This window comes from Xylaria bambusicola, assembly GCF_022495145.1.
Source record: "Xylaria bambusicola strain CBS 139988 unplaced genomic scaffold F5B22scaffold_86, whole genome shotgun sequence".
In the NCBI taxonomy this organism is placed as follows: domain Eukaryota; kingdom Fungi; phylum Ascomycota; class Sordariomycetes; order Xylariales; family Xylariaceae; genus Xylaria; species Xylaria bambusicola.
This window is the reverse complement of record NW_025953639.1, coordinates 1-21,313: the sequence shown is the minus strand read 5'-3', so window position 1 is coordinate 21,313 and position 21,313 is coordinate 1. Positions and strand designations below refer to the sequence as shown.

Here is a 21,313-nt window from a genome sequence, read left to right as displayed (position 1 = left end):
GAGTAGCCCTCGGGACAGAAACTAAGAAATTATAGACAGGTAGCGTCTTCCTGGTAGGTCAGTAAGTAGATAAGTAGGGAGATATTTAGTGTTACAGGGATGTCGAGAGGATCGCGATTCTAGTTGTGTTTTTTTTTGCCTTGGTTCGAGAATGTTGGACAGTGGTAGGTAGCACCTTTGAAAGCGCGCTAGGTAAAGGTAAACAGTGCTAACACAAGCTCCCGGGCGACCTGTGCCTGGCTAAAAGACCCAGTAATCGAGATGGAATATAGTGGGCGAAAGATTAGTGCAGCGCAACCTTTGAAATTAGCGTCTTTATGCGCCTGTACCGGTGACAGAGCTGCGAGGGACTTACTCTATTCCTCTGTTGCCGCGTCCATAGAATGTAGAGAGAATGTAGGTAGGTAGATAGAATAAGCGCGCGCAAGGGAAACAATGCAAAGTCGTCGATCTGGCGAGGATAAGGCTAAAATTGGGCAGAAAGGGACAAGGAGGCGTAAGGCGGTTCTTCGAAACGTCTCTTACACGAAACGGTCGACGTAGATGGCCGGGGCTACAAGGGAGATGCCCGCTAGGATCAGAAGACAAGACAAGCAGACAGCTCAATCTACCTACGGTAGCACGGCGTTCTGTCAATGCGCGTGACAGCAACACAGTCGTGTCCCCTCTCTCCGTCTTTGATGAAGCCCAAGAAACCGTGCGCGCGTCGACACCCAACAACAAGAAGTTCTATGCAGAGAGCAACATGCCAACATCAATACGAAATGTCCAGTCGATGATAGGGAGAGAGAGATAAGATGGAAATGTTGCGCTCGTAAGCAGGTCATTCATTACCTCAAAAATGCAAAAGTTTCAAAGCCACAACAGCCTGGGACTTGGGGCAAGTTGGATTTGGATGTTTTCTTTTAAGTCCGATATTTGTCTCGGATAACCGTGGAGGCCCGCACGAACGGCAAAAACAATTGTGTAAGGAAAAGAAAGTATTAAACAAGTAGTCCGACACTATTCAAGCCGTGGAGAGCTGGGGGGAATCTGTCTGACTTCGCTCGGTCGTCTATTTCTTCGCTAGGTAGTTCACCATTAGGTACACGGACGTGTGAATAGGAGATGCTGAAAACCCGACGATAATACGCGTACGTCGGTCTGCTTTCTGTCGAGAAGCAGGGCTTGGCGAAATAGGAACAAAAATAGTAAGCATGTACTAGATAGATGATTAAACAATAACGATTGGCAGTAATTTCAGAGATTAAGTGAGCGAGTGAGTGAAAGAGAAATCAAGTCAAGAAACGAGAGCGGAAAGGCCCGTGAGTTGATGGAATGAATGACTGTAGAAACACACAACTACGACGCCTGGCAGCACGGCATACGGGAAAGGACAATGGGCGGGAAGCGCAGCCGATCTGACACAAGGACGGACAGACGGGCGGGCGGGCAGGTAGGCAGGCAAGCCGTTGGATAGTCTATTGAAGTATCCGGCGGGAAGCTGATTATTGTCTTGTCTGTCTCATAAAGCCGCACGCACCGGCTACGTACAGCCTCGTGTAGGTTGCGGGAAAGAAGAAGGGGGGTCGGGATAAGGAACGAGTGACGTGGGATGGCGTAGAGGAGGGGAGGAGGAGGAGGGAAAAGAGGACAGAAAAAATATCAAAGCCCAAATGAATGACGATGATGTCGAGGAATGGCCCTCTATGTATAAGTAGGTATACAGGGAAAAGACGGACAGCCCGAGTGCCATGTGGCACGCGCTCCCAGCTCAACCAATTCCCATCTAATTCGTATTTTATCTAAGTACTTACACCTTACATGTAACCACTGTGTGAGTACTTACCGAAGCAGCCTTATAAGTTGTAAGTATGGTGGATCATGACATGGGCTGAACATGGGGCTCTATCTCAGTACCATGGAAATCATGGTCGATGTTTGCCCGTTCTTCTATTCTCGGCAATGCATAGCCAGATTAATCCATAATGCGTCACACAACTACATAGTACGCAGTCTATGCTCAGCGAGGAATGAGTCAGGAACCGAGCAGGGCCCTGAGGGATAACCTTGGAACAGCAACGTTCGCGATGCTAGGTAATGCATGCAGGCCAGTTCAAGCCCATCACCACCTACCTATTCCGAGCCTTACCGCCTCTCTTTTACCACATGGTGTTGCTGGTGTTTCTGCATCTTCACGGGTCTCGTCCCACTTGACTCTCTCCCTCGCTGCGAACAAAGGAGGCCCCCTTTCCCTTGCATATTCCTCTCATAATACTAGGTAGAGTAGAAGCAATAGGCACTTTCTATACTTTCCATAGAGAGCAGAAAATGTAGTGTTGTTTTCTTTCTTGCCTTGTTTATTTTGTTTTTTTCCCTTTCGTAGGAATGACTGTCATCGTCATATGGCCCAATCCAAGCACAACTCGAGCTGTCTCACCAAAACATAAAAGCGCGTAATTCATTGGATCGTAAATTCAGGCACGTCCAGATGCATGGAACTACCAATCTTAATTATGGATGCGCGGTCCCCGCCTCTGCATCTCCAAGACAAGGGGAAGACAAGGGGGTTCCTTGCTTGAAGCTTGCCATTGGTTATTGATCCTCTTGCTAGAGCGTACCGTTCCGGATAACATGGCTCCTACTGTGTGACTAACTCGAGATACTTCTACTTCCAGTCTTCTCACCGTCAGCTTAGTGTCTCAGCTGGGCCGGCTGGGACACCGATGAGGCAAAACACAGTGTGCCAACTGTATTCCGTCTCGAACGGGACAGATCTGGACTACTTCGTAACTTACCGACGAGTTCAACTTCATACATCAAGACGATGAAGCTGACGCACATCTGATCGACTACCCTTAGTGGCGACTGATCGTAGTTGAACATCGGTATCATCGCGAATCATGAAGGATAAGACCACAAGTGATGTCGTCTGCTAAACTAACTACCTACGCTATGAAATAAATAGGATCGCCAACGCAAACCGTGATACGCCAAGAAGCGACCCGTGCGATGAATACCTACCATGTCGTGACTCACGATGCTCACTACATGCGAGAAACTTGTTACCATCTGGTACTGTCTTGGTCACCCATAGCACCTAGATACTCGAGGATTGGGTCAACAACAAGCCATGAAACGCGAGAAATAAGCGTAATACATCGGATAGGTACCTATATCTTCATATCTGTAATGCATACAAAAGACATCAATATGCAAATCCCACAGGATCTGCAGAGAGACATGACCTTATTCTCACATACGCCCAAACTCGATTAACCACCCAGCACATCACAGCCTCCCACCACCAACAATCCGCTCCGCAGCCTCTCTAACAGTCTTATTCGCCGCCTGAAACAAACTCGGCCCAACAGAGATTCTCGCAACGCCGATATCAGCCAACTCCCTCACACTAAGCGCGCCGTCGCCCGTGCCAAGCTTAACAGCAAGTCTGCCTCCAAAGGCATCACTCAGGGCTCGGACTTCAGCATCTCTCAATCCTCTCTGTGATCCACCCCATACAAACACCGTAGTAGCACCAGCCTCAAGATACGCCTTCCCGCGCCGTACCGTCTCACCTAACAATCTCTCCCCCTCTTCCGCACTTTCATCGATCGCGCCTCTCCTCGACGCAGGACTCATAACATCACATCTCGCATTGACCACAAACCCCTCGCACCCCTTCTCCTCTGCACTTTTCAACACCCTCTTCAGGCGCTCAACCTGTTCCTCCAGGGTATAAAGCAAATCCCCTCCCTCTTCCCCCACGTCTTTCTCATCCTTCATGTCCTCTACATTCGCGCCGACAGCACCAGCTTCAACAACCGCAGCCACGACGTCCTCTAGCCGATCTCCGTATGCATCTTGGATATCGACTGTCAGTGGCAGGCCGGCGGCGCGGACGCGGGGTGAAAGGGAGCGGATGCGGATGAGGTTGGCGCCGAGGCTGAGGTCTTCGTCTGCAAGGCCGAGGGTCGCGGCAATGGCATACGAGGCCGTTGCTACTGCCTTCACTGGGGTTGATGTTTCGGAGGTGTTCAGTGAGAGGACGGTGTTGAGCGATGACAGATCCCAGATATTCGGGATCACGAGAGGATCTCCTGGTCTGTGGAGCGAGGCGAAGTGTGCGGCAGTTGTAGTCACGGCCATCTCTACTTTATAATAGTAGAATCTGAGTAGGTAAGTAGGCAATGCTCGACAATTCTATATTTTGGATGTCGCTATTAAAGCAATATGAGTAGGTGAGTAAGATAATCCCCGTAAAGATGAAAAGCAGATGAGCAGATATATATGTGTTATATATATGAGTGACAAACAGCTAAGCCAAGTTTCACAATGTTAAGTGTGATAGTAGATATTTCCTCACAATGACTACTATTACCACCTAGCACATCTGAATGAATAGCCGATCGCGGGATACGAGCTCAACCTATGAGAGAAGCAAGCACATACACAGTAGATCCTCGGCACCTATGTTATTATTGCGTAACACACCTTATGAGTCACACTCTGCGGGGTACATAGTATCTCACCACTACTAAACCCATTTCTTCGATTGATGATGGTAGATGGGATTTATGTCCATTTCTGAATGAACAGAGCAGACTCAATACCGAACATAAAGAATTGACCCAAATTCTCTTGCATCAGATCTCGTCGCCCGATTAAGAAAATGCGTTCTCCATGGATTTGTCCGAGCTACTTCGTCCTGTTGTTGCCTACTCATCTGCATGTTCTAGTGCAGCTATGTTTATTGGATATAGCTTCAAATGACTCGAATCTTCGCATACGGGGTTTCCGGTTGTCTGAAAACCTTCTCGATTGCCCGCCAAGTCTTGAACTCTTCCGGCAACTCCACAAAGTCCAAACTCATGATAAGTAGCACCACTATAATACGGAACTCCATTGTCGCAAGCTTCCGACCTACATGAAAACCAATAGTTAGTGTCATCCGCATGGTTCCATAAAACTGCACAATACGATGTGTGCAGTTTTGAGACTCTTAATCTTAACAATTGGGCTGGATAATGGTGTTAAACTTACCAGAGCAGCCGCGATAACCACCCCCAAACGCAAGTTGTGGCAAGGCGTAAGCGTTATATTTCTCCTTCCCAGTGTCTTCGTCTTTGACGAGCCATCGTTCTGGGTCGAAAAGATGCAGGTCGACGCCCGCCCTACCTTCAAAGCCATCACCGCGCTTGGCGCTAGCAAATTGACTACTTTTGCTGTGTTTGAGTTCATGGATAGGGATACCTGAGCTGTTGATGTGATAATTCATGAAGATTTCTGCCCCTTTGGGTATCTTGTAACCGAGAATCTCAGTGTCTACTAAAGCTTGCCGGAGGTTAGCTTTCGTCGTCCCTGACAAGCGCATGCTCTCGTCACAAACTCCATCGAGATATGGAATGTCTGTTCCTAGGATATCTTTAGCTGATGGTGGATGTGGACCAGGAAAGGCGTCGACGAGAGTAGATCGTAACTGGCTTTGGACTGACGGATAAGCCTCCATGAACCGTATAAACCACGCCAGAGCGTTCGCGGTTGAGTCGTGACCCTGAAACACATATGAGCTGATCACGGAAGCGGGTGATGGATTACTGGGCCACTTACTGCGACAAGCATAACAAACATCTCGTCCAACATGTTCTGGTCTTCGACAGGATTACTTGGTTGCCTTGCAGCTTTTTTAGCTTCGACAATCTGACGTCTGAGAACAAGATCCATCATGCAGGTGTCAATGTCGGTAGTATCTAAGCCCCCAGTCTCAATGCGCTGGAAGCGATCAACAGCACTCTTCATTGCCTTGGTGATCTCATCCGTTACGGTAGATCTAAATTTTCGATAACGTGAAGTGTAAGTTTCCAGTTTCTGAGCCCACTTGGGTACAGGAGTGTTCGAATTGCGAGCAATCGCCTCTGTAACATAAATTACTTCCGCCTTAATAAATGCACCTCGTGGGAGTATTTCATCACTTTTATGGCCGTGATTGCTGCTGAGCTGGCGCTTAACCTTTTCAATCTCGTACCTCGTTATACCAGGCTCGTCCCCAACGACAGCCACCCAGATAGCATCAAGGGCTGCGTTCTTGAGATCTTCTAAGACGTTAAACGGCTGGTCCTTGTGAATGGTAGTTCCTTTAAGCCTCCAAAGGGCTAATAACTCAAGAGTGGCCTTGTAAATGTTCGGCGCTACTGCCTTTTGTAGGAACTCGGTGTTCATGACGTCGGTCCATACCCGCTTCTGGAACCGTAGCTCGGGTGTGGTATATTGGCTTATAGATCCTTTGGGAAACATGGGAGACAAGAGGTCTATAGCCATTGGTGCTTTGTCGAATTCCTTGTTGCGTCGAACTAGGATATCTTCAATCTCCCGCGGATCCTCCAAGATAATTAATGGTTTACGAATACCGGGAAACAACAATTGAGCAATAGGAGACCTTAAATTCCGCGTCGTTACTGTAAAAATGGACTGGGAAAACTCCTTCGTTTCTTGAATAATTGGAATGAGGTTGGGGATGTCGCCGGAAATGCGGTTTGCTGATGCTACGTTATAGGGAATGCCTAGGTATGGCCTTGGGTACAGTCTGCGGAAGGCGACCACAGCGATTGTAGTAATCAGCACAATGACCAGAGCGTGAATCAACATTTTCTTTCACAAGATCAAAAGATCAGGGACAGGAGAGTGTATGAACTGTTGGTTACTTGAGCGTACGTTGGAACCAAATCGAGATAGACATTGTTGATAGCCAGTTGATTTTCGCTTACATAAAAGGTCACTCATAAGGTTGGGCATGTATCGACTAACAGCAGTGGCTATCTTGGTTAGCACAAGATGCATGCAGAGGTGTGTGGAGAGCCAACGAACCAGCCCCCCTCAGCCCCCAACCAAGGAATTATAGACCCCGAATATAGGGAGGAGATGAGGCATGAGATATACCAACAGAGGTGTCGGGATTCGCAGCGTAGCATTTACAAGCCACCATTTGGGCCTTTCTTCACCAGGATAGCCACTACGAGCACCTTGTGGGGACTAAAGTAGAGATACCCCTTTTGTCTTTCTGAAGAGCCATGCTTAAGAGCGATGATGGAATGCGGCGAGGAGATCGTAATGAAGCGGACAAGATTATTCTGGATATTTATGGCCAACATGGCCCTGCGACACGCGATATATTTTCTTCTCCATGACATCGCGTTGGGATGTAAAAAGCGAATCAGTACCTTACCATCTTCCGTCTGCTTCAACACCACACGGCTTACATAGTGTTAGGACTGCAACTATAAGGGTACTGTGTAACAATTGTTACTATGGAATGTCCCCGAAGATTCATGTATAAGCTGAAGCTATATGCAACAGGTTTATTTATTGGCTTTGTGACAAGTATGACAGCACTGGGGTCAAAAAGTCGGCCCGGGAGACGCCAGAGCCTGCACAGGAGGTCGCTTGCAGCTATTCCATTTCCCTTACACGCAGTATTGCTACTGAATACTTGCAATCCTACGTAGCTCGCCCCCAAGGATTCCTAATACCACCAGCTTCCCGGAGCATGCCGAGGGATGTCAAAGGAGATACATGATTCGGCTGATTATATTATCTTCACGAACTTTGGCCAGCCATTAGCTACGACGCGATAGGAATTAGAGGGCTGCTCCCTGATTGGATGACGGAGACATATTTTGTTGAATAACAGCCCCCTAACGCCAACAATGGACCATGCCAAGAATAAATCTGGGTATCATCTGTCCGTTGTTACGCTGGGGCCCCTCAACCCTATTGATATCAGCGTTCGGTTGCATTGAATGCATCATGGAGTCATGTCGAGAAACTTCCCCGCCTCCATGTTTCGTTTCTGGTATCACACCAAAAGTATAGCCCCGGAAGCTACCATGCAGTAGGTATATGATTCTTGTTGTTGCACGAAAAGCCTGTGAAGCGCCTTCGTAATTACCCAGCCCATCGACATACAAGGAGCCCTTTGTCTCCGAGTGTCTCGAGTGCAATATCGTGTATGGAAATATGAAGAATCTGTATTCGTGGTGTTTGTGCTCTAATCTTGACTCACAGGAACTATGGTTGATGATAAGTGGTGTGTTGCGTCAATGTGATACACCATGTCAGAAATTGAATTATAACGGAAGCAACAATAAACTTAGAAGCTCAATCATACGAAGACAGGTATCTTGATTGATTGCCTCGTATTGCACACAGCCTGCTTCAGTCGAAATATTGAATACACCAATTGATGGGCACAGTTATTAGTAGTGGCGCTTTTCATTCGATCGAGAGTCTGTGACCCCAAAGGCGATCTATTAACTGTGATGAGTACTAATTATAGATTTGGAGGAAGTCTTCGTTAAGACGACTGACTTTATAACATGGTCTGTGACTCTACGAACGGTTTCCTCTGAATATTCATGAGAATTTCCGCCATTATTACACTTGCCGACCGTTCCCAGACAGCAACATGGCCTCACTCTATCCTAGTCTTGATCCCAGTATGATCCCAGCGGGCGTCCCTCCACCAGGGGTCGTGCCCAACTTCGTTAATCCTCCAACGCGAGCAGAACTCCCCAAGATCTTCATCTATGTAACACTACCGCCGATGCTAGTATTTTTAGGGTTGCGAATTTATACCCGGGTCAAGTATACGGTGCTTGGTCTCGACGATGGTAAATCATGGATAAACAATACTCATATATTTTGTAGTATTGACATTTTACATCTCTCTGTGTTCTTTCAGCGGTTGGTTGAGATACCTCGAGATGTGATTCACACCTAACAGATTGGGACAGATGGCGATCATTGTCCATATAGGACTTTCCTTTTCAAGTAAGTTGGTAAACAATGCAGTGTCTATGGGCAGTTTGTTCTAACCCTGGCTTATAGTCATTGGCAACCCTTCAGGGCCACACATGTGGGATATCCCATTGAGTAAAGTCACAACTCATTGGGCGGAAGTCAGTATACAGACATACCTAACACTCATATTCAAGTGAAGAATACTTATAATACGATAGTTCAGCATTGTGTTAGCTATCATGTACCTCGTTGCCGCGCTCTTCATTAAGGCATCAATTCTGGTTCTCTATCGCCGGATATTCAGGCCATCAGACATGGCGAACCTTCTTATATGGATCTGTGTCGTCGTCAATGTAGCTTTCTACCTCATCTCTATCACTATATTTGCCGTCGCATGCGTTCCACATGGCAACGATTATAAGACCGGTGGTTGGCTCTCGGCAATCTATTCCCAGCGGTGCAATAGCATTAGTGGCCGCGTGACTATAGCCTCAGGTGCTGTAGGAACCTTTATTGATTTATACATTCTCATTATTCCCGCCATATTTCTCTCTGGTTTGCAAACCTCAATTAAGAGGAAGGCTGGTCTTTTGGCCATTTCTGCCGTCGGTACCGCGTAAGCACCCCATCGCATAGACTTCTCTGGGGCAATTGCTAAATACTCCAAGTGCGCTCGCGTTCTCGATTGCTGGTACATATTTTAGATCCATCAATATCCGTACCGCAGGAAGTGACCTATCGTGGGATTCCATGCCTATATATGGGACAAAGTTAGTCTCAAACCTTGACGAGCCTTGATTAGAAGAAAATAGTTAATGCTAACGCATCGCGTAGTGTCGGGGAGATTAACGTGGGTATCATGTCTAGCTGCATGCCTGTCATCTTCGTTCTTTTCAGGGGATTAACGGCTTGGTGTGCCTCCCAAGTGTCAAAGCTTTGGTCTTTGGCTGGCCTCAGTAAACGAACAAATGGTCCGATAGAACCTGTTGATACCCAACCACTTCATGACGACATGTCGGATAAGAAGAAGCTCCCAGAGTGGCCAAAGGGGACACTTACGGGACTTAGATCGTTGATGCGCAACTTTAACCGCACCAATCCAGCCAAGACCCAGACAGCCAATTCGTGCGTGACGTACGACAGCGTTGACTATGACTACCATATGCAATTGAAGAAACAGGCAGAACCATCTCAGAGCCCTCAAGGAACAGGTTCTTGACTTCTATTATCTATTCACTCCAGGTCTTCCCGAATGTCTTTCGCGGCACAAACATTTCTTTCTTTGGAGGGACATCCAGACAAGATAATCACAGCAGCCAACCCGAAGGAGGTGATTATGAAGACGCGGGTGGTATAGGTATCCATAATATTTGTGAGCAGGATGTTTAAGTAGTTGGTGTTAACAGGATATTAACGGAATTTGACTGATTTTTTATATGGACTAATAGTCAAGGGTTCGGGAGATAGGTGGAGAGCGTTAGAAGCCCTCTTTTCAAGTCTGTTTCGCAGTGGTTATTCTCAAGACGTATCAGGTTATAATGAGGCAAATTGATCTGCTCCGAATGAACATTATAGACACTATTATGTCGCACAACTTAACTATAATTAATTCAAAGGCATAGCTACGCTCAATGATAACAAGCACACGCTTAGAGATAGTAAGAAGACTTCAAGCATATGAATGAAATTTATGTTTCAGTATAACAGAAGAGTCAAATTAGCTACAGTTGGAAATCATTCAGATCCCTTGACAAACGACGACAGAAGCCTCCGTCGTCTGAATCCGAGTCCCGTATTCACGAAGGGCCCGACGAAGGCGCAGCAAAAAGAGTTGGCGAGAGGTAAACAGCATTGAACTTCTTGCCGCCAGCCTGCTGCTTCAGACTTATCCAAGACTGTATGCACGGCCTCTGATCCAGTGGTTTGCGCTGCACGGCGCTGATGACGCGCCTATACCGCTCTCTGCACAACGGTGCCGCGCCCACAGCAGCCATATAATTCTCGAGGCGCTGTCCTGCTTCTTCGTCGTGGACGGCAAACGCATCGATCGGAAAGTGCACCGTGCCCTCAGGATGACCGCGTGCTGTGAAGGCGAAGCAGGACAGCAGCGGTTTATCCTCGTATGGGCCTAACGAGCCTCCAGCCATCACCTCGCAGAACCGCTGTACCTCGTATGCATCAGCGTGCGGGGAGATAGCTATGTGTTTCTGCGCAATGGCTTGCGCTGTCGCCGACTGATGTGAGATGTATACCTTGACGCGTGCGCGATCCACGTCGGGAGTTAGATCGAGAGAGAAGTATACGATGGACTCGGTCGGTGCCAGTGTCTTTTCCACAAGCCGCCACATTTCTATCATGCCTAGGCGCTCAAACGCCGTCCGGGTTGCACTCAGTGCTCTATCCCTCCCTGGTGTAGCACAGGGGTTAAAGTAGACCTTCCACTCTGGCCCCTTTTTGGTGGCCGCATGGCTGTGCCACATGGAGAATTTCCCCTCAGGGTCGACTGGCATGAAAAGGTCTCGTACTAGGTTGAACCGGTCCAGAGAAACAACTGTCTCATATTTATCTGCGATATCCGCCATCATTTGCAGTGCGTTCTCCTGGAGCGCCGCCAGGACATTGCCATCTCCTTGGCTGGCTGACAATTGAGGTTCGATTAGGAATCGCACATCAGCATCTCCTGTATTCTGGTCAAGGACCACTGAGTACTCGAATGGTGAGTGGTCGTTGCTCACATGAGAGGCCCATCTCGACATGTCAACTTCTTCAGGGATCCGTGATTGGCCCCAGTCACTCATCGTGAGGTCTAAAGCGCTTGTTAGCTGATCTCGTTTCATTTCGTCTAGGCCAACTGCTCTGCACAAGTGAGATAGTTGTCGTTTCCCTTCATCTAGGTATGACCCTTTAGTGTGCTGGACCATCGGAATTGGCTTCAAGCCACATAAGAAGTGGCGAAGTTTTATATCATGACCTCTGGTAATCTCTACGTTTGGGATCGTATGCCTGCGGTTGTATAAATCTTTAATGGCTGCCACAGTATAATTGATGTGTTCGTCAGAGAATAAATGGCGCGGCACGGCGAATCGAACTAGGTTAGGGATCTTCTCCCTATCCTCGGGGGATTGTCTGTCCCATTGCCATCCAAACGGGCCAGCCTCAGCAGCTCGGATGCCATATTGCTTAAGAAGCTCTAGGGTGAAGCCTACAGCAGCAAAATCACCTGGTTGCCGATCACAACCGAAGAAAAACTCGTCCATGTCGAGATACACTGCATGACCACCCGGAGGAGACAGGATTGGGATACCATTAACTTGGAGCTTCTGGGCGAAGGAGCGTACTTGACCGACCCGGTTGCGGAGATAAGACTCCTTAGTCACTTCATAAAGTCCAGCTACAGCAGCCATAATGTCTCGTCCGCTCACTGGAAGAAATCATGATCGTGTTAGCATGCGCGTTCCCAAACCCCACCTTTCTCTCTTCTTTTATGGAGTTAATTAGTTGTTGTAACAGGGACTTAAATGTTACTTACTTCCCCCATAGGAGTCATTTCCATAGCATAGAATCTGTCGCTCTCTTATGCGAAGCCCAATTCCTTCGTACTGTTGAGCAAATGTGTCCCTAAAACATAATACGCCGCCCATATTTGCGAGGCCGTCCTTTTTCAAACTAATCGTGAAGCCATCTGCGTAGGAGAACATCTCTTGAATAATCTCAGCTATTGATTTATTTGAGTACCCGGCTTCGAAAGCATGGATAAACCAGGCGTTTTCGGCAAAGCGACAAGCATCGAAAAACAGAGGAATGGAATGACTCCTCGCTAGTTCTGCAGCCGCTCGGATATTAGCCATCGATACGGGTTGCCCAGCGGCCCAATTGTTAGTAATAGTTATGAGTATCAAGGTTACCTGTCCTGGGTGTTCGTGCAGGTAGAGCTTGGTAGCAGCAAGGTCAAGATTTCCTTTGAACAAGTTCTGCTTGTCGAAAAGATGCTCGGGAAATCGGTCTGTCAGGCCGGGCTGTGTGAAGGCTTTTAAATCAAATCCGGCAGTAGTCGCGTTAGCAGCAGTCGTATCAAAGAATCCATTGCTTATAACCACCGGCGGCGTAAATCTGTTGTTTTCTTGCAGATGTTCCGCCACTAACTCGCTAAGAGCAGTAAATAGTAAGAATTCAGCACAACGGCCTTGTGGGACGATGAAGAAACTGGGGCTTTCGAGTTGACGCAGTCCGCTGTTGACGAAGCCACCTCCATGAGACTCGAGCAGTTGACTCTGGTAAAACTCGCTAGTTGCCGTTCCCGCCAATATGGTGTGAAATATATGCCGACGATTATCTGCTCTCTCAAAGATATCTCGAAATGTATCGAGCAGACAGTAGTATCCCCAGTTACGGCCATAACTCTCATCGCCTCTCATCACTAGGACACCGGTCAGATTAGCGGATAGCTACGCTGAACCCCTTTTTTCAATGCCAAATCCCTTAATAAACCTATAGTATTAAACTAGTACAGCTCATACTAGACGGGACGGTCGGAAGGACTTGGTTCTCGGGCTCTTACATGCAGCCCATTGTGTGTCAGTCATTGCCGATGTACCCGAGTCCGATAGATAGTCACATATAACAAGCCCTGAAGGAAAGGCGAACAGGTTGTATTCGACATTCTTTAAGATCTTCTCACGTTCTTCTGCCGAGGTATTCAGAATTGGCCTGACGACAAGGGCTTGGTGAGACGGTGGAGACAAATTCGATTCTGGTAGTTGTAATAAAGGCGTCATCTTGATAGGGTGTTGATATGTCTACGCGAAGTGTTGTAATGAGAACCTCTTATAATTGTGAAGTGGGTGTAGTATGACGGAAATTTTATGTGGTGCTAATCTTGCGTCAGAGGGGCCTTGTTGATATTGTATAATTCCTTCGTTCTTTACTCATAGGTTGATTGATCAAAAGTGCTTGTATGTAGGAATCTTATAGATATGTACTGCCTACGTCCTACCTAAGGGCTCTGAGGCGTAACAAGCTGTTATATATCCTGCATGTCCTACAGGTTCCAGCCAAGTCACACGCGCAGAACACCATCGTACGCTCCGTGCAACGTCGGCTTGCCCGAGTCAGCCATATATACCTGTGCTGTATGATTTATATATTGAACCGAGGTTACCCAACCCTCGCTCAATTGAGACTTATTATCACAGGTCTGACATACAGATTCGATAGTACGTCGAATCAAGGTTAGTCACCGCATCCGGAAAGGATCCGAATGGAGGACTTCAAGGTGCTTGAGAGCCACAACACATCACTGCATAAAGAATAAGAGTCATGTCAAGCCCTTTTTTTCAGCTCTTGTTATAAGGAACTATATTCAACCTTCTTTTAGGTACGTAATTGATGACTCTGCATTCCCTCCTTTAGGACTTCCCTAGTTTGTTAAGTGTCTAAGAAGATCTCAGCATCAAGGGCAGACTTATTTGGCGAGCCACCGATGTAATTATCTCCGCCATTCCTAATATTATATTATTATGTTAATAAGTTCATTGTTATTGATATTTTAGGCGAACCACAATATATAGTTTACACTGTGAGTTAAGAGTATTCCTCTAAGTTTCGTAGTTGCGACGAATTCAATACATGAGATAAGAAGTGAAACAAGTAGGTGGCGCAGGTGTCTCCCATGTGTCACTTCTATGATTAGGCCTGCACTAGGCAGCTTCACTCTGCACATCTGTCGGCTGCCCAGGATGCTGTTCAATTTAAGAGTGTTAGGAATGTAGCAAATGGCGTATTGCTTTTATTGTTGCGCCAGCGTTCTTGTTGCTTTATAGCCTTGCAGTTGCCTTAATGTGTCTAGCCTTTGTATCTCGATACCTTCTCATACTATCAACCCCGATCTATTTTAAACTTTTTTGTCTTGCTTTTCATTGTTAATGCTAGGCCAAGTAGTCGTCTTATGTACTGTATGGATGTTTAAGCGGTACAAGAAATGGTATCCTATTCATTGCATGTGCTAGTATTAGTATCGTAATCATTCGCAACATTGCTGGATAAGGCGAGAAGCAAGTGTGGTTTCACCGCCTCCTATTACCACAGACCGCACAGTGAATGCCCTCCCATCCTTTCCTTCGCTTTTTTCTCTCTCGCCACCTCATACCCGCTGAATGGGCCAGTCGGTGTACTTACTCACCGGTCTGTGTAAGCATACCGTATTACCCCTCAAAGAAATGGGACATGTTGTGTAGCATTCTATACCTATTACAGGTCAAATTGGGCGCTTCACCAAAACTAGATCAGCATCTTGAGCGTTGAGATTAGGCTGCAAGGCTATACTAACGTTGTTAATCGAGATAGCTACCTCGCTGTCGCGATCAGAAGGACCTGATCTTTCCTCATCCTTGTAACAAGTATCATACGAAACACTGTCTCTTTATGGTCGACCTAATCACTTTTCTACTCCCATTATAAATTGTGTTCCAGCTGAAGCTGGCTTATATAAAAAAATCGAATTAATAGTAGTATTCTTAACAGGGGCTTTGTGAGTTTTGTCTCTCTTTCTCTTACGATTTAAATGCTATACTGTGCGCCAGTTTTGGTTAATCTCAAGGGGAATCATTGCTGTTATTTATATATACCTGTTGGATTTAAGGGATTTCTATAATAAAACTGTAAAAGTCTAAGTTACATGCAATGTATAGTTATCTATATTGACCTATATATATAAACAGTGCAGACTGTGCTAAATCCGCACAGTGGATTTCATAGAGTTCGGATAAGAATCTTCTACTCTACACTATACACAACACCAATACAATCTTTTTCCCAACTTATCGCTGCCGCAGGCTAAGTCTGACTTATGACTCTTCTATCGCTTCCTCCATTGTGATTGTTCAAGTAGCAAACTTCCCCCAAGGTGCTACCTATGAGAGGCATGCAAGGATGTGTCTGGCCGCTGTAATGGGTCTCAGCCTACCGCAAGATGGCGCGCGTTAGGTTCTACCGGACTCTACTTACTACTATCAAAGCCAGTTAAGTAACCAAGCAAATTGGATAATGGAGACAACTAGTAATGCTATAGAATAAGCGCTGTCTGATATTTTCTTACAGGTTTGGCATCTCTACCGTCTTGACAATTATCTTTTAGCTGGTTGAAGTGCCACATAGGGGACTCTACATGTAAGTCGAGAGCATGGATCTTTAGAGGCTGTCGAGTCACCCCACTATGGACTTTCTGCCTCAGATTCCGACAACTTTTAGCCCCCGCCTGTCCTGTCTGGGGTGGTACGTAGGTAAGTACCTAGTCAACCAAACGGGTGGGCATGTCAAAGGAGAGCCGGTCTTCTGAAGCACATCTCCCATCTCCCACATCTTCCTCGATGCTCCTTCGGATCGATTCCAGTTTTCCACAGCAACAAGCGACAATCAATAGCCATGCGAAAAAGGATCTCCATAAATAGCAGATAATGCGCCAAGCTCGTCTTTAGCCTCCAGGTCCTATTCAGTTGACGAAGCATGCCGCCCGATCCAAGCCCGAACTTCCACCTTGCAGACACCGAACCACTTTCCCCATTCCATGTTTGGTCAAACCCAGGTGACCAAATTATTGGATATCAGCGGCTCGAACCAGAGAGGCTCTGTTGTCCGTACCGAAGGCGAAACCCGGCAAGATTTAATATTCGAAACTTCCCAAACTGTGCCACGAACGCATTTGGCGATCTCGCAGCACTCAAGTATGTAGAGGGCTAGAGGCCGATAACCTGATGCAACTTTGAACCCAGCTTAACGCATCGTCTTAGACGACACATACGAACCTACCACCGTCGATCCCTCGGGCCCAACACTCAGCACGCCCAGAGGCTCGAGGAACCACTTCCTTGGCCTCCTAGTAATGTGGCAAGAGCCGATGACCCCGAGGATGGCATCGATGAGCAGATTGAACATATTCTAGCGGAACGGAAGCATGATCGCAAAGTTAGCTCATGGCAAGAGCTGTGGCGGGTTCTTTTTACAGATGACGAAATCATACCATCATCAGGTACGGGGTTCTTGTTTGTCAGCTGTGATGCTCGTCTTTGCTGATCAACGCAGTGTTTATCCCCCCGAAGATTGTAGAGGTCCCCGAGGTATATAGTGCACTACAGAATGTGCCCTTCGATGAAAGATCGGTCATGAGCATGATCCCTGGGGATGGGGATCCCTATTCTTCTAACGGACTAAGCAATTATGTCACTACGGCGCTGATGACGGAACTGGAGCACGTATCCGGAAACGACATCCCATTTCAACCAAGTTTTGGAATGCCCATATCACCGGGCTTGGTAGGTGGCTCTTCAGGCTTAACATATGACTTCGAGACTGGAGGGATGGGACAACGTGTGAGCTCCTTCAGCTGTCCTCCCTGCTCGAGGCATTTTGGTAGCGCTAAAGATCTAGCACGACACGTAGCCACCCACTCCACAGCCGGGAACGAACTCGTCTACTCCTGCCGATGTGGTAAATCCGCTGTGCGCAAAGATAATTTCTTGCGCCACATTCGTGGTTGTAGTAGACCAAGTCGGCCCAATGGGAAGTTTGAATGTCGCTGTGGTTATGGCGCGTTATCCTCCGCTGACGACATAGAACAACACGTCAAGGGCTGCGGGTATGCACGCGCAGGGCGTCCGAAGAAAAGAAGGGACAATCCCGCGATAGGATCTTCAACAGCAGCTAATAAAGTATGACAATTTGCTATGGAAAGGACACTATATACAGCAATCGGTTGGTTTATGGAACATTGTGGGTTGCCTAGAGAGGACTCTTTGCAGCCCGAGCCTCTTGCACCGTGCCTTGTATACCAAAGTGTGAAGTCTTGACCGTATGTTCCGTAACCAGGCGCTACAACAGCCCACTAGGCGATGATGCTAGCATATGTCGGCGAAAGGAAAGCGGTAAGAATCGTAATCTCAATGGTAACGGGCCATTTGATGTCTTCGTAGGTGCAGCCAGCAGCTTTCATGGCCGAAGCCGTGATCAAGATGACAGCTGCTCCGATACCAATAATGACACGGACTGGTCGACACGGTTATGAGCTCGTGAACCAATGGACAATACAAGTAGCGGCAGATAATAACCTGCTATTGGGGAAGAAAGGCTTACGTCGTTTGAGGTGGTGGTTGAGCTCTACATCTCTAGCCTGAGCTGCGACCAGATCGCCCTGGCCCTGAGCTAAGACTGTTTCCTGAGCTTGAGCTGGGAGTGGATGGTTCTGAGCTACGGTGCCTGCTCCATCATTTGCAGACGTGTTGGCAGCTTGCTGTTGAAGAGGAACAGAAGCAGATGCAGGAGGAACGCTAGGACGATCACCTGTGTCTATTATACATGTAAGCTAAGTATTTCTATAGTATAACCCACATGATCGGTATCTCAATGATCGGTATCTACCTAGGTACCTAGAGATACTCGAGGCTAGGGCAAGAAATACAGTTCGACCATGCGTACTTAGAGCTTCCACATCCCCAGGAAAAGCGGCAGCTAGGAGAAGCTTAGTTAGCAGCGCTACCCACTTGTTACTTGTTACACGAAGTGGCCACTAGCGACATACCAGTGCGTACATGTAAAGACATAGCAGACACAATTGAGGGGGTTTGGGGCCTTCGGGGCTGTAGGGTTTGGCAGGTTGAGGGGATTTTTGGGCGTTCAGATCGTGAGGCACGAACGTAGGCTCTGGATGAGGGGATTTCAGGCAGCCCGCTGGAAGAGGAGAGGGGATTTACCCCCTCTAAGACAGCGGCTCGTCTAGAGTGCCAAGTGCTCTAAGCCACAGACTAGAGCCAATCAAAACAGAGTGACTAGAATGTGTTTACAAGAGAAAGCTACCTACCGTAGCTGCACATGGGATCGAACTACTTCAAGTTGATTCATTATAGAAGCCAATATAATTCTAACGTGATTATACCTATGTAGCTTAAACTAATCTCATATCAGGCTTGTGAATAAGAAAACGCTAGATATAGGTAGCCTGGAACCTACACCTCAAGAACGACCCATGTATACGGCTTCCACCTAATGGAACGAGCAGTTGAAATGGAGTATATGTGATTTGAAAAGACCACAGATTCAAGAATCCGCGCAAATAATGGTCCATCGCTTCTTATTGGGATATTGGGCAATATTGGAAAGTGAGGTTATTCAGACTTCGCTTCTTGAAACAAGCCAACGAGACCTAGGCGATCTGGGCTGGCAGACCAGTTGTATAGAGAGTCGAGTCAGGCCATCAACAGCTGAGAAGGAGTTGGTTGGTCAAGGACTCATGCAGCCCTAGTTTATCATGATATCATGAATAGCATCATGTTCCAAGCCCAGAGAGACATAGATAGGTACCTATAAAATAAGGAGAAGACAAGAAGACAGACCACCTTCATACCTCCACCAGGATGAATAGTGTCTTGAAGGTGGAACAACACACACTTGGCATCATCGAAATGGAATAGAAACAATCACTCAGCATGGCATATCTTCAGCAAAGTCTATGTAGTCATATACAGCTCGTGCTGCTGATCTCATCTATCATACCCATTTTCTCTATTTACCGCGCATCAGCCATCAGCCATTACCTAGCTCTATCTATACCTTAAACGAAGGTCTTCGCCTCTCCCTCCTTGAGCTTGCCAGCCTCTACAAGCCTCTTGACCTCGCCGCTCCACACGGCCTTGATATCATCGGCAATAGTAAGACCATTAAGCTTTCCAGCAAGGGCGGCGATCTCATCAGCATCGATCTTACCCTGCACGAGCTCGACGTCGTTCAGTACAGCATCGATCTGAGCGGGCGCGGCATCGCCGGCAGCAAAGTAGTTCGCGTCCTTGACAGAGCCACGCAGCACACGCTTGTTCTTCTTCACAGCGTTCTTGGCAGCTTCTTTAGCCTTCTTGTTGGCCTCGCGGTCAGCCTTGGCCTTTTCCTCGGCTTCCTTAGCAGCCTTCTCCTCAGCCTCCTTCTTCAGGCGGGCGTCTTCCTTGGCCTTCTTCTCAGCGGCTTCCTTCTCGAGCTTCTTCTTGTTCTTGGAGGCGTTGGCCTCTTGCCTGAACTTCTTGATACGCTCATCATTGGTGGAGCACTCGTCCAGCATCTTCCTCAGGCGCGTGTTGTCCTCGGCCTTCTTCTTTTTGCGGGCGTTGGCGTTCTTGCGCTCCATGTGGCGCTTCTGGTCGCGGTTCTCGTTGTCGTCGGGGACGTCCTCGTCGAGGTACTCGAAGGAGCGCCATGAGTCGAAGTTGTACCAGAAGTTGTAGAAGTTGTCGACGTCTTCCTTAGTGGAGTTGTCGTCGCCGAACATGGGCACGGGCTGTGTCTTGGAGAAACGGGCTTCGGACTTGAACACTCTGCTCCAGAGCTTATAGTAGTTACCCTTGGCTGCTTCCTTCTTCGTCGGCGGGTCAACATCGGCCTTCTCGTCGACCGAGTCAAATTGCCTGCGCTTGACGGGGTCGAGAAGCACCTCAGTGGCTTTCTGGATGCACTTGAAGAAGTTGTCGTCTTCGGTACTGCCTTGGGCAGCCTTCTTGTCAGGGTGGTGCTTCAGGACCTTCTTGCGATGAGCACGCTTGATCTGGTCCTCTGTGGCCTTCCATCGGTACTTGGACAAACCGAGGACTTGGTAGTGGTCTTGCGACTACGGTGAAAGCAGTTAGATAGGTGTTTGCTGATATTGGCGGGGGGGTCTGTATGTTACCTTCCAGTCCTTGGCCTCGCGCTGCAGCATCATGGGGTCCTCAGGCTCGCTCTCGTCGCTCTCGTCATCCTTCTCAACCTTCTGGGCACGTTCCTGGGCCTGGATGCGGTCATCTTCGGAAAAGGTTCGCTTGTGACGGGCTCGGCGGGCGTGAGCGAGGAAGTGAGGTCCGACAGGCTCAATGGTTCGCTGTGTGGAAGCGGTGATGGTGCCGATGGGTTTGAAGTCTTTGTCGGCAGACCAGCCTTCAGGAAGCGAAGGCAAAGGCCTCGAGACGAGGGTTGCGGTAGCCATGGTGTTGCGTATGGAGGTGAGTTTTACCACGGCGTACAGAAATATGGGAGGATGGGATACAAGTGGCCGGGTAGCTGATGGAATGAATACCTAGATGGAACGTGGGGCAGGCAGCTTGTATCAACTTTTTTTTTATCTTATCTTTTCTTTTCTTTTTTGAATATTTTTGGCCTTGGAATTTAGCGTCGGCATCCCGAGCAACTAAGCCCCGGGCAGCCAATCCATTCGATACGAAATCGTTACCTAGCCACAGCTCCACAGTGCATCTCGAGTTCGAGTTGTACCGGTAGGCAGGGTTGGGAATTAGTATACTAAAGTCAATACTAAGCTTAGTATTTAGTATTTAGTATTTAAAAAGCAATACTAAATACTAATTAGTATATACTAAGCTGTACTAAATACTAATTAGTATAAAATTTTTAATATTAAATATTAATTAGTATATATTAACGCATCTCCCACTTGACCTGGCCACCCAATTGACCTGACCACCCCCCCAGCCCATACAAAAAACGTCGGTGCACTAATCACGTGATAATTCAATAA

The 21,313-nt window shown here is 47.5% G+C and overlaps 7 protein-coding genes across 7 annotated transcripts; 2 read left to right on the top strand and 5 right to left on the bottom strand.

The window, feature by feature from the left end:
- Positions 1–3,264: 3,264 nt before the first annotated feature.
- F5B22DRAFT_559864 (phosphoenolpyruvate phosphomutase-domain-containing protein) lies at positions 3,265–4,517 on the bottom strand. The gene has a single exon (XM_047973037.1). The coding sequence runs from the start codon at positions 4,126–4,128 to the stop codon at positions 3,271–3,273; it is 858 nt and encodes a 285-aa protein (XP_047825096.1). The 5' UTR covers positions 4,129–4,517; the 3' UTR covers positions 3,265–3,270.
- F5B22DRAFT_662221 (cytochrome P450) lies at positions 4,390–6,624 on the bottom strand (the record flags this gene model as incomplete). Its single annotated transcript, XM_047980426.1, has 3 exons — positions 4,390–4,902; positions 5,023–5,533; positions 5,590–6,624. The coding sequence occupies 3 exons, from the start codon at positions 6,622–6,624 to the stop codon at positions 4,745–4,747; spliced, it is 1,704 nt and encodes a 567-aa protein (XP_047825095.1). The 3' UTR covers positions 4,390–4,744.
- Positions 6,625–8,440: 1,816 nt separating this feature from the next.
- On the top strand, positions 8,441–9,994 carry F5B22DRAFT_652278 (uncharacterized protein; the record flags this gene model as incomplete). The annotated part of the gene is made up of 5 exons (XM_047979584.1): positions 8,441–8,645; positions 8,863–8,933; positions 8,994–9,391; positions 9,444–9,545; positions 9,610–9,994. The coding sequence occupies 5 exons, from the start codon at positions 8,441–8,443 to the stop codon at positions 9,992–9,994; spliced, it is 1,161 nt and encodes a 386-aa protein (XP_047825094.1).
- A 473-nt stretch (positions 9,995–10,467) lies between these two features.
- F5B22DRAFT_630076 (uncharacterized protein) lies at positions 10,468–12,306 on the bottom strand. Its single transcript, XM_047976520.1, has one exon. It carries the CDS (start codon positions 12,177–12,179, stop codon positions 10,572–10,574), a length of 1,608 nt encoding a protein of 535 aa, XP_047825093.1. The 5' UTR covers positions 12,180–12,306; the 3' UTR covers positions 10,468–10,571.
- A 4,253-nt stretch (positions 12,307–16,559) lies between these two features.
- On the top strand, positions 16,560–17,519 carry F5B22DRAFT_630067 (uncharacterized protein). The gene has a single exon (XM_047976519.1). The coding sequence runs from the start codon at positions 16,932–16,934 to the stop codon at positions 17,481–17,483; it is 552 nt and encodes a 183-aa protein (XP_047825092.1). The 5' UTR covers positions 16,560–16,931; the 3' UTR covers positions 17,484–17,519.
- On the bottom strand, positions 17,520–18,463 carry F5B22DRAFT_630064 (uncharacterized protein). Its single transcript, XM_047976518.1, has 4 exons — positions 18,344–18,463; positions 18,241–18,273; positions 17,899–18,111; positions 17,520–17,811 (listed from the first exon to the last, which is right to left on the bottom strand). The coding sequence occupies exons 1-4, from the start codon at positions 18,363–18,365 to the stop codon at positions 17,651–17,653; spliced, it is 429 nt and encodes a 142-aa protein (XP_047825091.1). The 5' UTR covers positions 18,366–18,463; the 3' UTR covers positions 17,520–17,650.
- Positions 18,464–19,025: 562 nt separating this feature from the next.
- Positions 19,026–21,025, bottom strand: F5B22DRAFT_630060 (DnaJ-domain-containing protein). Its single transcript, XM_047976517.1, has 2 exons — positions 20,474–21,025; positions 19,026–20,413 (listed from the first exon to the last, which is right to left on the bottom strand). Exons 1-2 carry the CDS (start codon positions 20,765–20,767, stop codon positions 19,373–19,375), a joined length of 1,335 nt encoding a protein of 444 aa, XP_047825090.1. The 5' UTR covers positions 20,768–21,025; the 3' UTR covers positions 19,026–19,372.
- Between the last annotated feature and the right edge of the window lie 288 nt (positions 21,026–21,313).

Excerpts from the sequence above, each read along its gene's own strand:
- F5B22DRAFT_559864 (XM_047973037.1), bottom strand. The coding sequence starts at position 4,128 with ATGGCCGTGACTACAACTGCCGCACACTTCGCCTCGCTCCACAGACCA.
- F5B22DRAFT_630076 (XM_047976520.1), bottom strand. The coding sequence starts at position 12,179 with ATGGCTGCTGTAGCTGGACTTTATGAAGTGACTAAGGAGTCTTATCTC.
- F5B22DRAFT_630067 (XM_047976519.1), top strand. The coding sequence starts at position 16,932 with ATGAGCATGATCCCTGGGGATGGGGATCCCTATTCTTCTAACGGACTA.
- F5B22DRAFT_630064 (XM_047976518.1), bottom strand. The coding sequence starts at position 18,365 with ATGTCTTTACATGTACGCACTG. Across the intron at positions 18,274-18,343 it reads GTCTTTACATGTACGCACTG|CTGCCGCTTTTCCTGGGGAT; the intron begins GTATGTCGCTAG and ends AGCTTCTCCTAG. Across the intron at positions 18,112-18,240 it reads TGGGGATGTGGAAGCTCTAA|ACACAGGTGATCGTCCTAGC; the intron begins GTACGCATGGTC and ends CATGTATAATAG.
- F5B22DRAFT_630060 (XM_047976517.1), bottom strand. The coding sequence starts at position 20,767 with ATGGCTACCGCAACCCTCGTCTCGAGGCCTTTGCCTTCGCTTCCTGAA. Across the intron at positions 20,414-20,473 it reads GCGAGGCCAAGGACTGGAAG|TCGCAAGACCACTACCAAGT; the intron begins GTAACATACAGA and ends CTTTCACCGTAG.